Genomic DNA, 13,161 nt, shown 5'->3' with positions numbered 1-13,161 from the left:
ACCTATCGGACCCAAAGGCTTCGGTACCGACACAGGAGCAAGAGACAGATCCAAAACAAAGGACTTTATTCATTGATCCACAAACTGGCACGGTGGTGACAAAACCACCTAAAAAGAGGAAGACTCAACCGTTGGAGGGGAAAGCTCCTCCTCCTAAGAAGAGAACAATGGGGACAAATACAACTCCTCCCCTTTCTCCACAGCCTATGGACACACCCTCTTCTCCTCTTCCTCATACTCTGCCAGCTATCCCTCGACCTTTTACACCACGCCCATCTACACCTCAAACAAATGTAGAAAGTGACACAGGGGATGGGGACCTTCCTGGGGATGATAACAATACTATCCCAGAAGACACAGACCCATGGGAAGATTATGATGCAGTGACAGATAATGATAATGACCCTGACCTGTATCCCTCAAAACCCTCTCCCCCTGATGATAATTCGGGTTTTGCACAATTGATTAATAGGGCAGCAAAATACCACAAGGTAGATTTACATACGGAACCTCAGATAGAAGATTTCCTTTTAGAAAAACTACCGGCTGCACAAAAATCTTCAGGGACCCTACCAATGCTTAAGGGTCTCCTCACTCACACATCAGATATATTTAAAGATCCTGTGAGGGCTAGGGTGTTAAACCCAAGAATTGACAAAAAGTATAAGGCAGCCCCAAAAGACCCAGTATTTATTAAGGGCCAAATACCTCTCGACTCGTTAGTAGTCTCAAATGCTCGTAAGAGGGCGAACTCACTATCAACAGGAGAAGCTCCTCCTCCTGACATTGAGTCTAAGTTAATAGATGCCCTGGCAAGAGAGTAGCATCTCAAGGAGCAAACAGCTGGCACATAGCAAATACTCAAGCGCTACTTGCACGGTATGATAGAGCTCATTATGATGAGTTAGAGAAATTCATTACACATCTCCCTAAGGAACATCAAAAAAGGGCAGAGCAGCTGATACAAGAAGGGAAGATAATACCCAATACTTCCATTAAGTGCGCCTTAGACGCAGCAGACACTGCGGCAAGATCTATAAACACCAGTATCATGTTAAGAAGACATGCATGGCTCAGGGTCTCAGGGTTCAAACAGGAGGTACAAACTTCTTTATTGAACCATCCTTTTGTTGGGAAGGCACTCTTCGGCTCACCCAGATGAGGTGTTAGAGAAAATGAAAAAGGACACAGAAACGGCTAAATTAATGGGAGCATTGCAACAGTCATCTCGGAGAGGTTTCTTTCGTAGGTCCACCTATAGAGGCGGATCAAAGAATACAGGCGCAAGCCAGCAATCAACCTCTTTTACACCAACATCACCTAAAGGTAATTCTAGAGGCAGTAACAGAGGTAACAACAACAAGGGTAGAGGTCGCGGAAACAATAACAACCGCAACTCTCCTACCCCAAAACAGTGACTTCATACAGCTCCCCCCGGACCTTGCAACACCGGTCGGCTGACGCCTATCACAGTTCCTACCTGTCTGGGAAAACATCACGTCAGACAGGTGGGTGAGACAAATTATCCAACATGGTTATTGCCTAGAACTCACTGCTACCCCACCAAACATCCCCCCCCAGACAGCGTCCAATGAGTCAAGATCATCTAACATTATTAAAACAGGAAGTACTATCACTGCTACAAAAGCATGCAATAGAGGAGGTTCCACAACATCAACAAGGAACAGGAGTATACTCTCTATACTTTCTAATTCCCAAAAAAGCGGATCTCAAAGGCCTATATTAGACCTCCGACCTCTCAATGCATACATAAATTCGGAACATTTCCACATGGTCACGCTCCAACAGGTACTTCATTTACAGATCCTTCTACACTGGATCTAAAAGACGCCTACTTTCATATACCAATTCACAAAGCTCACAGAAAATACCTCAGGTTTGTAATAGAAGGACGACATTATCAGTTCAAGGTCCTTCCGTTTGTAGTCACAACAGCACCAAGGGTGTTCACAAAATGCTTAGCAGTGGTTGCACCCCACCTAAGAATACAGCAAATACATGTCTTCCCTTACTTGGACGACTGTCTAAAAAAGGCCACGTCACAAGAGGAATGTCTTCAAACACACAAAAGACAATTCAACTGCTGCACCTGCTAGGGTTTACGGTGAACTACACAAAATCCCACCTGCAACCAAACAAGGTTCAACAATATCTAGGGGCTACTATAAATACAGAAAAAGCCATAGTATACGCCAATCCAGTCAGGATTCAGACAATGCTGACCCTAATTCAAAGATTTCAACCGCAACACTCATTAACAGCTCAAGTGTTCATGCAGTTATTAGGGATGATGTCCTCTTGCATACTGTTAATCCCATATGCCAGACTACAAATGCGTCTGCTTCAAGAATGTCTAGCAGCACAGTGGAATCAGGCTCAAGGTCAGATTACAGATCTGGTGTTGGTAGACGACCGCACGCATCGCTCTCTGAAGTGGTGGAATACAACAAACATTTCCAAAGGGCGGTCGTTCCTAGAACAAATTCCACAAGTGGTGCTAACAGCGGATGCATCGCTCACCGGATGGGGAGCTCATATAGAGAGATACACAGTACAAGGGAGATGGAGTGTACGGCACAAACGACTGCACATAAACCATCTAGAACTACTAGCAGTGTTTCTAGCATTAAAAGCTTTTCAAATGCATATTCTCAACAAAGCAGTCCTGGTCAGAACAGACAACATGACAGCGATGTATTATATTCAAAAACGGGGGGGGGACACTCTCTCCAACTATCCAGACTAGCGCAGGAAATTTGGAGATGGGCCATTCCTCAAAACATCTATCTGTTAGCCGAACACCTTCCAGGAGTTCAAAATCAGATAGCAGACATCTTAAGCAGAGAGTCAGAACAAATACACGAATGGGAACTGAACAACCTAATACTGCAGCCATTCTTCCAAAGATGGGGACCACCGGAGATAGATCTCTTTGCCACTCATCAGAACGCAAAATGCCAAAGCTTCGCATCCAGGTACCCACACCACCTGTCGCAGGGCAATGCATTATGTCCAATAAATTTGCATACGCTTTTCCCCCTCTCCCACTAATTCCATTAGTGGTTCGAAAACTGCAACAGCATTCAATGACCATGATACTAGTAGCACCCACGTGGGCACGGCAGCTTTGGTTCACCACGCTCCTACAACTCTCACAGGTGCCACACCAAAAACTAAGAATCTCATCCATGCACCTTACACAGAACCATGGAGAAATAATGCACCCAGATCCCAAACAACTGAACCTAGCGATCTGGCTCCTGAGGTCTTAGAATTTGGATACTTAAATTTACCTCCAAACTGTATGGAAATTATTAAGCAAGCAAGACGTCCCACCACCAGAGCCTGCTATGCAGCAAAGTGGAAAAGGTTTGCGGTATACTGTAACAGTAACAACATCAACTCTATGGACGCATCTACACAAAATATTATTTGCTACTTACTACACTTACAGCAAAGTAACCTTGCTTACACCTCCATTCGAGTACATCTTGCAGCTATAGCAGCATACCTGCAAAACAGGCAACATCTATCCCTGTTTAGGGTACCCGCAATTAAGGCTTTCATAGAAGGCCTCAAAAGAGTTATTCCACCAAGACTACCACCTTCTCCAGTCTGGAACCTCAACCTAGTACTCACCAGACTAATGGGGCCACCTTTTGAACCTATGCATAGGTGTGAAATACAGTTTCTTACATGGAAGGTGGCCTTCCTTATAGCCATTACCTCCCTCAGGAGAGTGAGTGAGTTACAGGCATTAACAATACAAGAACCATTTCTACAGTTACACCAGAATAAAGTGGTTCTTAGAACAAACCCAAAGTTCTTGCCTAAAGTAATTTCAGCATTCCACATCAATCAGCCAGTGGAACTACCAGTCTTTTTTCCCAAAGCCACAGACGGTAGCAGAGAGGGCCCTACATACACTAGATGTCAAAAGGGCAATATTATATTACATAGAAAGAACACAAACTTTCAGAAAAACTAAACAACTATTTGTAGCGTTTTCCCCAACACATAAAGGCAACCCTATCTCTAAAGCAGGTATTGCCAGGTGGATTGTAAAATGTATACAGATATGTTACATAAAGGCAAAAAGAACACTAACTGTTCCCCCTAGAGCTCATTCTACACGCAAACTAGGGGCATCTATGGCATTCTTAGGGAACATTCCCCTAGATGACATATGGAAAGCAGCAACTTGGTCTACACCGCATACCTTCACGAAACACTACTGTGTTGACGTGCAGGCAAGACAACAAGCAAATGTGGGCCAGGCTGTATTAAAAGCTTTATTTCAAACTGTTGCAACAGACACTGGTGACCACCGCTAGGGAGGTAACTGCTGTGTAATCTATTCATAATGTACCATCTGCAGCCCATATGCCTCGAACGGAATATGCTACTTACCGGTATGCATCTGTTCTTGGCATAGAGGGCTGCAGAGTGGTACATGCCCTCCCTGCCTCCCCGGAAACCTGTGTCTGTTCCAACATTATCTTATTTAGATACTCTTACATGGGCATCTCTTTCTGTATTCTATCATACTACTCCATCTAACCCTACTATGGCAAAACAATCTAAGGATGGAGCCTATGCCCATGCGCACTATCACCCAGGGGAGGAGTCACCAGCCTCGTGACTACAAAAGACTTCTCCAAGAGAAAAACAAGTGCAATCATCCGATCCCAACACCAGATGGCGATCTATTCATAATGTACCACTCTGCAGCCCTCTATGCCAAGAACAGATGCATACTGGTAAGTAGCATATTCCATATTAAACAAGGTCATAATGTATGGACGGAAGATATTTTACTCCACACCTTTGTTATTGCAGTTCTGTGCTACTACTTAGGACTTAGTGTGCTTTAAATTGTCTTGATGATTTGACATAATCTCTGACAGTTTTAAATGTGAAATATTCTTCTTGACATAGTCGAATTTCTAGATTATTCAAACCTACTAAGGATCCCGGAAGTGAAAAATTGGTTTGATAACAGGTAATTGCGAAAGCAGTGGAAGATATACATCCACAACCTCCCAACTTTGTATGTGCAAGTATTATGTAGTTGAGTGAAAGTGGAATGGGATGGGGCTCTCTCAGCTGACATAAGTTGCTAGGTTATTGCGAGCCGGGAAATCCCAAAGAATGGGAGAAATATAAAGGGAGATATTTTCGGATTTTTACTCTAAGCTAATCGTGCTATTAAAAAGACAAGTATAGTGCACACAGGGTTTTTATTTTGCTGAGTCCAATTATACATTTTGTTGTACAGGGGAACACCTTTTTTAGTGCCCACATTGTGCTGATAAGAAAAGAGGGCAGATAACATCTGTTTACAGAAATGCAAAAGCTCTGAAGCTGGGGATATGTCTGGGTAAAATAAAATTCAGCCTGGGAAAGTAACACAGATGTTTGATTTTGAGAACACGATGTGATACTAATAATCCATTGCTTTTCCTTTCCAGTGGAAGAAACACTGGTTTGTGCTGACCGATAAGAGCCTTCGATACTACAGGGATTCCGTGGCGGAAGAGGTAAGTTAGCTGTTGAGATGTGCATTCCGTAAAATATGGTGTGTGTGTTGAGTCTGTGTTTGTAATCCTGAGTCTTTCTGTCTTTTTTTCTTATCTAAAATTAATTTTATTGGTCAGTAGCATTAACCACAAATGACTTTAAACAAAGGGTACATTTTACCTTTAAATTTGATATTATATTTTTATGTTTTGACCTTTCTTTTACTTTCCCTTTTTTTCCTCTTTAATTCTTCCTTTCCTGATCTCAGATTTCATCCAAATATCAATTAACCACATTTTGTGTGTTAAATTTATGTTTCAATAATGCATAATGCCATAGAAGTGCCTTGAATCTTTCAGAATTATTGTCCTGAGATAAGGGTCTTGAATTTGAATGTTTCTTGTAGCTTTATTTGGTTGTGAGAATGTCTGCACAGTAGTGAAAGATCAGGGAAAACATTTGTTAAAAATTAAGTTCAGTCCTTAACATTTTCCAGGGAAGTAATTTTCTTCAGAGATCCAGATATAGGACTATAAAAAAGCATGAACCATTTATGCATTTATTTCTACATTTATTCTGTCACCTGTCAACAAAACTTCAACATATCAACATAATGGACTACATATCCGATGAGTTTGTAGAAAAATCATACGCCACACATTCGACCATGTTATAACTGCTTCATCATAACAATCCTTCAGAAACTGCACTTTTTCTTCACTGCTCAGCAGCCAAATAAGTGTTATATTGCAATGAAAAATTAAGTACCAGCGTTAGTGTATTGCAGCTTTGTTAATTGTGGATTATGCTTCTGGAAAAGCTTGCAGCCTTTTCCCTGTGGATATAACCCCGCAGTCATGGGTGGCCTTACACCCGTTAAGGCTCGGCGGATGATGCGGTCAACACCCATCCTGGTCAGCAATCGTGATGCGAAGACGTGGCTACAAGCTTCATTATGCGAGCTTGGCTTTGAGAAGTGAGCATTAAAGCGCTATCCCTGGCCCTCCAAATATCTGAGCATTGAACACTCTTTTCTTGGTCTGACTCACCCGTATTGGATGGTGTTTTCTGCAGTAATTTGCAGGTGTGAGTAGGATTCCCTTTGCACCATTGCATGTTGCAATGTGATTTTTCTAAGAACAAGAAATTATAACTGGATCCCACACAAAGGGGATATTAGGGTCATTTTGAATCTAGAAACCCACTTGGAGCTCCCATTGTCACCAGCATTTTCTTTTGCGGTATGGGGTTGAATTAATTAAAATTCTTATTAACCTCATCTCTAGAATTTCGAAAAATGTAAGATTTTTTTCTTTCTTTTCCTTAAGTAGTCATTAGGGCAAAACAGCCTTCGAGGCAATCTGTCCTGGTGGGAAACTAGCTTTTTTCCTGCCCTGACCAACTTTCAGTTTACATTTATAAGGTTACCCACGGTTGAAAGATGTCACATTCAGTATCTCCATGCGATAATCATTCGGAATCTGTCATTTTCCCCTGATGTTTTCTACTAGAGGAGAATTGCCTTTTGCTCGGTGCTAACAACCAATGGCACTGTGCCTCACTGGGGCATTTTTTTCATTATTTTATCTCTGCTTTAAGAAGCAGTATATGCCAATACTTTAGCCCCAGTTCAAGTTTCCATTAAAGAGACCACAGAGGAAACATATGTGACTACTCAGACAGTGGTTGAGAAACTGAAAGCCATATTGTAATAGTTAAGGGAGCTCTATTTGTCTGCTCTTTAAGTATAAACTGACTAACCCTGGGCGTAGTTTGCGTAGTAGCGCTATGCGAAGAGCACTACGCAAGCTACGCGAAGTGCACTGTGCAAAATGCTGTTCGCACTCATTGCACAGTGCCGGATGCTTGTCCGCACGGTGCAATCAGTGCAAACCGCATCTTGCACAGTGCAGGCGGTCGTTTTCTACCGCTCAATAGATTTGTACTCAAGCGGCAGCTTTCTCATCGCAGACTAGTAGTTTCAATTGCAAGCAGTCGCGAGCATACGCGACCACTCGCAATGAGAAACCTGACCACCTTGCGTTGAGAATCTCGCCTGGAGGTTTATTTTCCACGCTCGCGATCGGCAACATGATGTTGCTCATCGCGACCGAGGAAAAAGTCTTACCAGGATGGTATTTTGCTCACTCGCGGTCGCCAACTTGACGTTGAGGACCGCGAGCAAGCAAAAAATGCCTGCTACGCGTTTTTGCACTGTGCTACGTGCAATTCACGTAGAGCGTAGTTGCACAAACTACGTGAGTGTAGCTTAGTCTTACGCCCAGACCTAAAATTGACTACAGAGACCTCTGATTTAAATAGTATGTGGTTTGTTTTTATTTGCTTCTTTGTTCTTTATAGTTTTGGTGATTATATTTGTTACATCACTGTGCCTGCTTATTAAGATTTACAGTGAAGGAATGTATCACTAGGTAAATGTTTAATGAGACATTGTGTGCATTTTCAAGATGACGCATAAGTGCTCAATATGTCAACGTTGTGCCTTGAAAAGTAATTTTATGAGCACAAATAACTTTTTGGGAGGCGTTGCTTTGGCTATTTTTACTATTGAAGTTGTACAAACTGTGGTATTTTATGAATTCAGTATTTCTGACTGTGGGTCATGCCCAAAATAGAACCTTATTGGCCTTTTTCAAGAGAGCTATGTACTACAGAATTATGGTACTTGTGCACAATTTGAATCAGATTTACTTGTGTGAGTGTTTTATTTTATGCTCCTGGAGTGTTGCCTGTTTCATGAAGACGGCACACAGATTGAGCATTGAGGGAAGCTTTTTGGCATTTCCGTGTTGCAAATCCCTACATTGGTGTTATTCGTAAGATGTGCTTGTGATGCCTGTTGACGTCGGGAGATTTTCTCATAGCTTGTTCGTCTTACATTCATGATTTCCTGCTGTGGTATTAATTTGCAAAGGACTGGTTCATATTATTCCTAGCCACAGAAAAAAGATTAAACACTCATTGGTATTTTTCTGGATATTCACAACACTCATAAGGAAAGTCCATACAGTTGCTAAATGAAATATGTATTGTGAAAGGAGTGTTTCCTTAATTAGTAAAACATTTTTACATCAGTCATAAACACAAAACGTTAATTAATGATTGAAGTACATACAATATCCCCAAAAACTTTGAAGCCTGTACTTAATTGGTAGCCTCTAGAAGAATGTATGTAATTCCATCTATATGCACTTATTATGTTTTTTCATCTGCATATGAAGGATCAAAGTCATGACTAAAATTCCATTTGGAATGCTTATATTGTCCCACTATTATATATTATGTTGTCATTACTGCAACTCATGTTAACGAAAGTGTGATATTAAGTGCCCTGAAGGATATGAATGAAAATTTGTCTTACAACGTGAAGGTAAGTTTCAATTCTATTAAGGACATGGAGGCGAGGATTATACTTTTGTCTTCCTTCACTTTATTGACTATAAAATTCCAACAGCAGCCAGCAACAAAAATAACTCAGAAGAAAAACACTGCCGTGAACCATAGAGAGGAACCATAACAGTCCACAGTCCTTTCACAGTGTCCATGACGTCAAGCCACATAGTCAACTCACTGGTCCTGTTTTGAACCGTCAATCCCTGAAAAGAGAGGCAGAATAAGGGACCGGACAAACACTGTTTGAACAGCGAACACTGAAAAGTGTTATGTCAACAAAAGCAGAGGGGCTTGAACATGACACTTCAAAATCAATTTCCAGTGCATTTGAACATCACAACGGCTTGCTTACCACTGTACGAGAAGGGTTCGCATTAGAATGTGTTCCGGGCAGGATAATCCTCACCTCCATGTCCTAAATAGAATTGAAACTTACCTTCACATTGTTAGGCAAATTTTAATTCTATGTCTGGACCGGAGGCTCTGGTTATGCTAGTTTAAAGCTTACTTACCACTAATTGAGCGACTTCTATCACTGGCTTGAAGTAGAACTTCTTGAAGGTCGAGTCTGAGGACCAGTCTGCTGCTTGCATAAGGTCTTCCAAACGCGCGCCCCCAAGCAAAAAGCCTTAGATGCCATGGCTCCCCTGGCCAAATGGGCCTCGAATTTCTTTGTGTCAATGTCCCACTCTTGCATTAACCACCACACCCACCTGGCTATGGTGGGAGGATGAGACTGCTTTGTGGGTCTTTTTCAGAGCAATAAGCAACTGACGCTCACCCGGAGGGCGGAATTCTTGAGTCAGTTCCTAGTGAATCCCCTCCATCTTGAAGTGGTGGTGTACAAACTCGTTCAACTCCCGGAGATTGATAACCAGGCGCCAGCCACAGTCTGATTTGTCGATGAGAAAAATATTGCTGAGGAAACCATTGTGATGCAGCGCCGATTGACAAATGGCCCCTTTTCACAGAAGCGCGGAGACCTCCTCGCCGATGAGCTCTGCATCGCGGACTGAAGAGCAAATGGGCTGAGGTTATGATGCCTGACAAGGGCAGTCGTAAGATTCTATGTGGAAGCCCTGCACCCTCTGCAGGACCCACGTATCCGAGGTGAGGGAAGCCCAGGCGTTCGTAAACTCCTCTAAAAGACCCCCAACGTCGAGGTGAGGGAAGCCCAGACGTTCGTAAACTCCTCCAAAAGACCCCCAACGTGGATCTGAGTGGAAGGTAACACACTCACAGTTCTCATTGCTGCCTCCGGCATGGCCTTTGTTGCTTCCACAAGTTCTGAAGCGCTGGCCTCTTGTGTTGTAGAAGTTAGGGTATTTTGTGCTAGTCTGGTATAGACTAGGTCCAGAGCCTTGTCTCTTGGAAAAATTCTGGTAGGATCCCCGGCTGGCCAAGCTGCCCCTGCCTCAGCCACTCCCATGGAAAACCTGCGGGGTAAATATTCTTTTGATATTGGACTACGCCTTAACCAAAGAGGTAAACGTTGCCACAAACCTGCCCAGTTCCTTGATGAAAGGGTCCCCAAAAAGGCCACCTTGCGCCACTGCGGATGGCAAGTCGCCAAGCTTGGGGTCCAGCTTGATGAGTAAGGAGATGCGACGCTCCGTTGAGAGCGCACAGTTTGCATTCCCCAGGAAGATTATGGTGCGCTAGGGCTCTGAAATAAAAGGCAATTATGAAAGTCCAATACAATGAAAAAGCCGCTGCTCAACCGCGCAATATCACTAAACCGAACAACACAATATTCCACACAACGAGGAGCAAAACGAAAAGCACACTTAACTGGCTGCAAAGCAGCGAAGAAAGAGGCGGTCCAGCCAGTGAAAAGGAACTATGTGGCGTGACGGCATGGACGCTGTGAAAGGAGTATGGACTGTTATGGTTCTCACTGTGGTTCATGGGTGTGTTTTTCTTCCGTGTTTTTTTGTTGATGGCTGCTGTTGGAACTTTGTCAATAAAGCTAAGGAAGACAAAAGCATGGGGGAGTGGCTACGGAGGCGACCAAGATGGCTCCATCCGCTTAGAACTCCGCCGATCGGGCGATTACACCGGCCCTGATCCCGCAATGTGAGAGCCTTTTCTGGGGTGCCTTCAAGTTCCCTAAGACCACGAAGCCCTGCTGCAGCGACTGATGCCTCCATAGCCGCTGGGTCCATCTCCAGCCGCCGCCGGTGCCCGAAACCATCTGGGCCCGCTCGGGCCTTCCATCCGCCATTTCGATGTTGCCGAGGTCGAGGTTAGTCCGCACCCCTAGCCGCCCCCTTCCCGATCGTCCTCCCCGCTCCCGCCCGGCCTGTTACCTGCTCCGGTGACCCGCTCGTTGCCTGCCGCTCCCGGCCCCCGCTGCAGGCACGGGTATTTTGGCCCTCTGGCCTACCGCACTGCCACAAGCTGGGGCCTTGAGTGGGTGGGCTGGCTGGCCTCGCGCTCCGGTCCTGGGGGTAGTGTTGCGGGTCGTGAGTGGTGGTGCGGGTGGGGTTGGGGTTCAGTGGTGGTGGGTGACTGGCTCCGCCTCCCCTTGGCGCCTGGTGGGTGCTCCGTGGCCGGCTGAATGGTGGGGGCTCTCCGGGCCCCCCTCCCTTCCGGTCTGGGGCCTCGCTAGGTTCAGCTGAGGCCTTGCCCGCCCAGCTAAGCTGACAACTGCCTTCGCTGCGTGTGTCCTGTCTTTTCCAGATGGATGGGCCTACCTGCTCCTCTTGCCTTCCCGACCAGGCCGCTGCATGACTTGGTCGTCTGGTGTCCGGGGGCCTGCTGAACACCGCCTTCCACCGCGAGCTGCCATGTGAGCTCCTCCTGGATATCCTGCCATTGCTCTGCTGGTGAATCCTGGCCCAGTGAGCCGCGTTTCTCCCGTCTCCTTGTTACTCCACTCTGGTGCATTTGGGCGGCCCCTGGTGCAGCAACGTCCTGAAGTCGCACTGTGAGATGCTATAGTTTGGTCATCTTCATTGCTGTTGCGACCATCCTGCCACGATGGTCAAGAAAGACCCTCGACAGCCCAAGATCCAATTTGACAAGACCCCTGGGGCCATGGCGGACCCCGCCGCATGCTCGACAGCGGAGGCTGCCCCTCCTCCTGAGACGCTTAGCTCAGAGGCCTTGGCCGCCCCCATGCTCGCCGAAATGAGGGCGGGCTTCAAGGCCCTGGGCGCTCGGTTTGATGATCTGGACAAAAAGCTTGCTGATATGAATTCCAAGATCCAGGGTCACGATTGCAGGCTTGATGTGGTGGAATCTAGGGTGTCGGATATCGAGGATGGGGCCTCCTCCTCCTCTCTTAAACGACTCAAAAGAATGGAAAAGATCCTTAAAGATGTGGCTATAAAGAACGAGGATTTGGGGGCCAGGGGGGAATATTCGTATTCTCGGCATGCCGGAGACGACGGCCACTGGCAGACTGGACATATTTGTGGAGCAGCTCCTTTCTGATTTGTTCGACAGGGAATCTTTCACCCAGGGTTTCGTTTTTGAATGTGCACATCGATCCTTAGGCCCTCGCCCCAGACCAGGCTTGCCTCCCAGACCAATTGTGGCCAGGCTTATGAACTTTAGAGACCGGGACACTGCCCTTCAAGTGGCCCGTGAGAGGGATGAAATCCAATGGCAGGGCATCAACCTCTCCTTCTTCCCGGACTTTACTGCCATGGTCCAGGAGGCCCGGCGCAAATATCAAAGTGTCAAGGCCATGCTCAGAAACCTGAGCCTTCGATACGGCATGCTCTATCCTGCGCATCTCAAGGTAGACATTGATGGCCGTCCCAAAATCTTTGAAACTCCAAACGCAGCTCAGGAGTTCTTCCGTGACTTTAAGAACAACTCGGGCGGGGCATCGAACGGATCCCGGCCCAACTCCCCGCCGCAGCAGGCTTCACAAACCAGCGATGATCTTTTCACCCCAACTGGGAATGGATGAAAACAGTCTCTTTGCTTTATCCTTTTTTCTTCCCCTCCTTTTATTGTTCATTGAAATCAGCACTGTTATTTGGTTTAGGGTCAACGCATATGCTATTACATTCAGTTGTTTTTCGATATTTCACTGCTGGTTTGCCCGTCCAGCGTGGCGTCGCCATGCCCCATGGTGGATGCCTCCATGGTTTATGTTTTGGGTTGCCATGTAAGGATATTCCTCTTATTTGTATATGAGAGGTTGGGTGGCGGGTGGAGGGGGGTTTTTGTTTCCTTTTTTATTGGATGTTT

The 13,161-nt window shown here is 45.3% G+C and overlaps 1 protein-coding gene across 1 annotated transcript in view; it reads left to right on the top strand.

Moving 5' to 3' along the window:
- MPRIP (myosin phosphatase Rho interacting protein) overlaps positions 1-13,161 on the top strand; it is a 564,937-nt gene that overhangs the window by 176,890 nt on the left and 374,886 nt on the right. Inside the window, exon 9 of the mRNA XM_086940861.1 lies at positions 5,493-5,561. Within this exon, the coding sequence (XP_086796987.1) occupies positions 5,493-5,561 (69 nt within the window). The remainder of the gene's footprint in view (positions 1-5,492; positions 5,562-13,161) is intronic.

Source organism: Lissotriton vulgaris, chromosome 10, assembly GCF_964263255.1.
Source record: "Lissotriton vulgaris chromosome 10, aLisVul1.2, whole genome shotgun sequence".
Lineage (NCBI taxonomy): Eukaryota > Metazoa > Chordata > Amphibia > Caudata > Salamandridae > Lissotriton > Lissotriton vulgaris.
The sequence above is the reverse complement of the archived record's forward strand: the minus strand, read 5'-3'. Positions and strand labels throughout refer to the sequence as shown.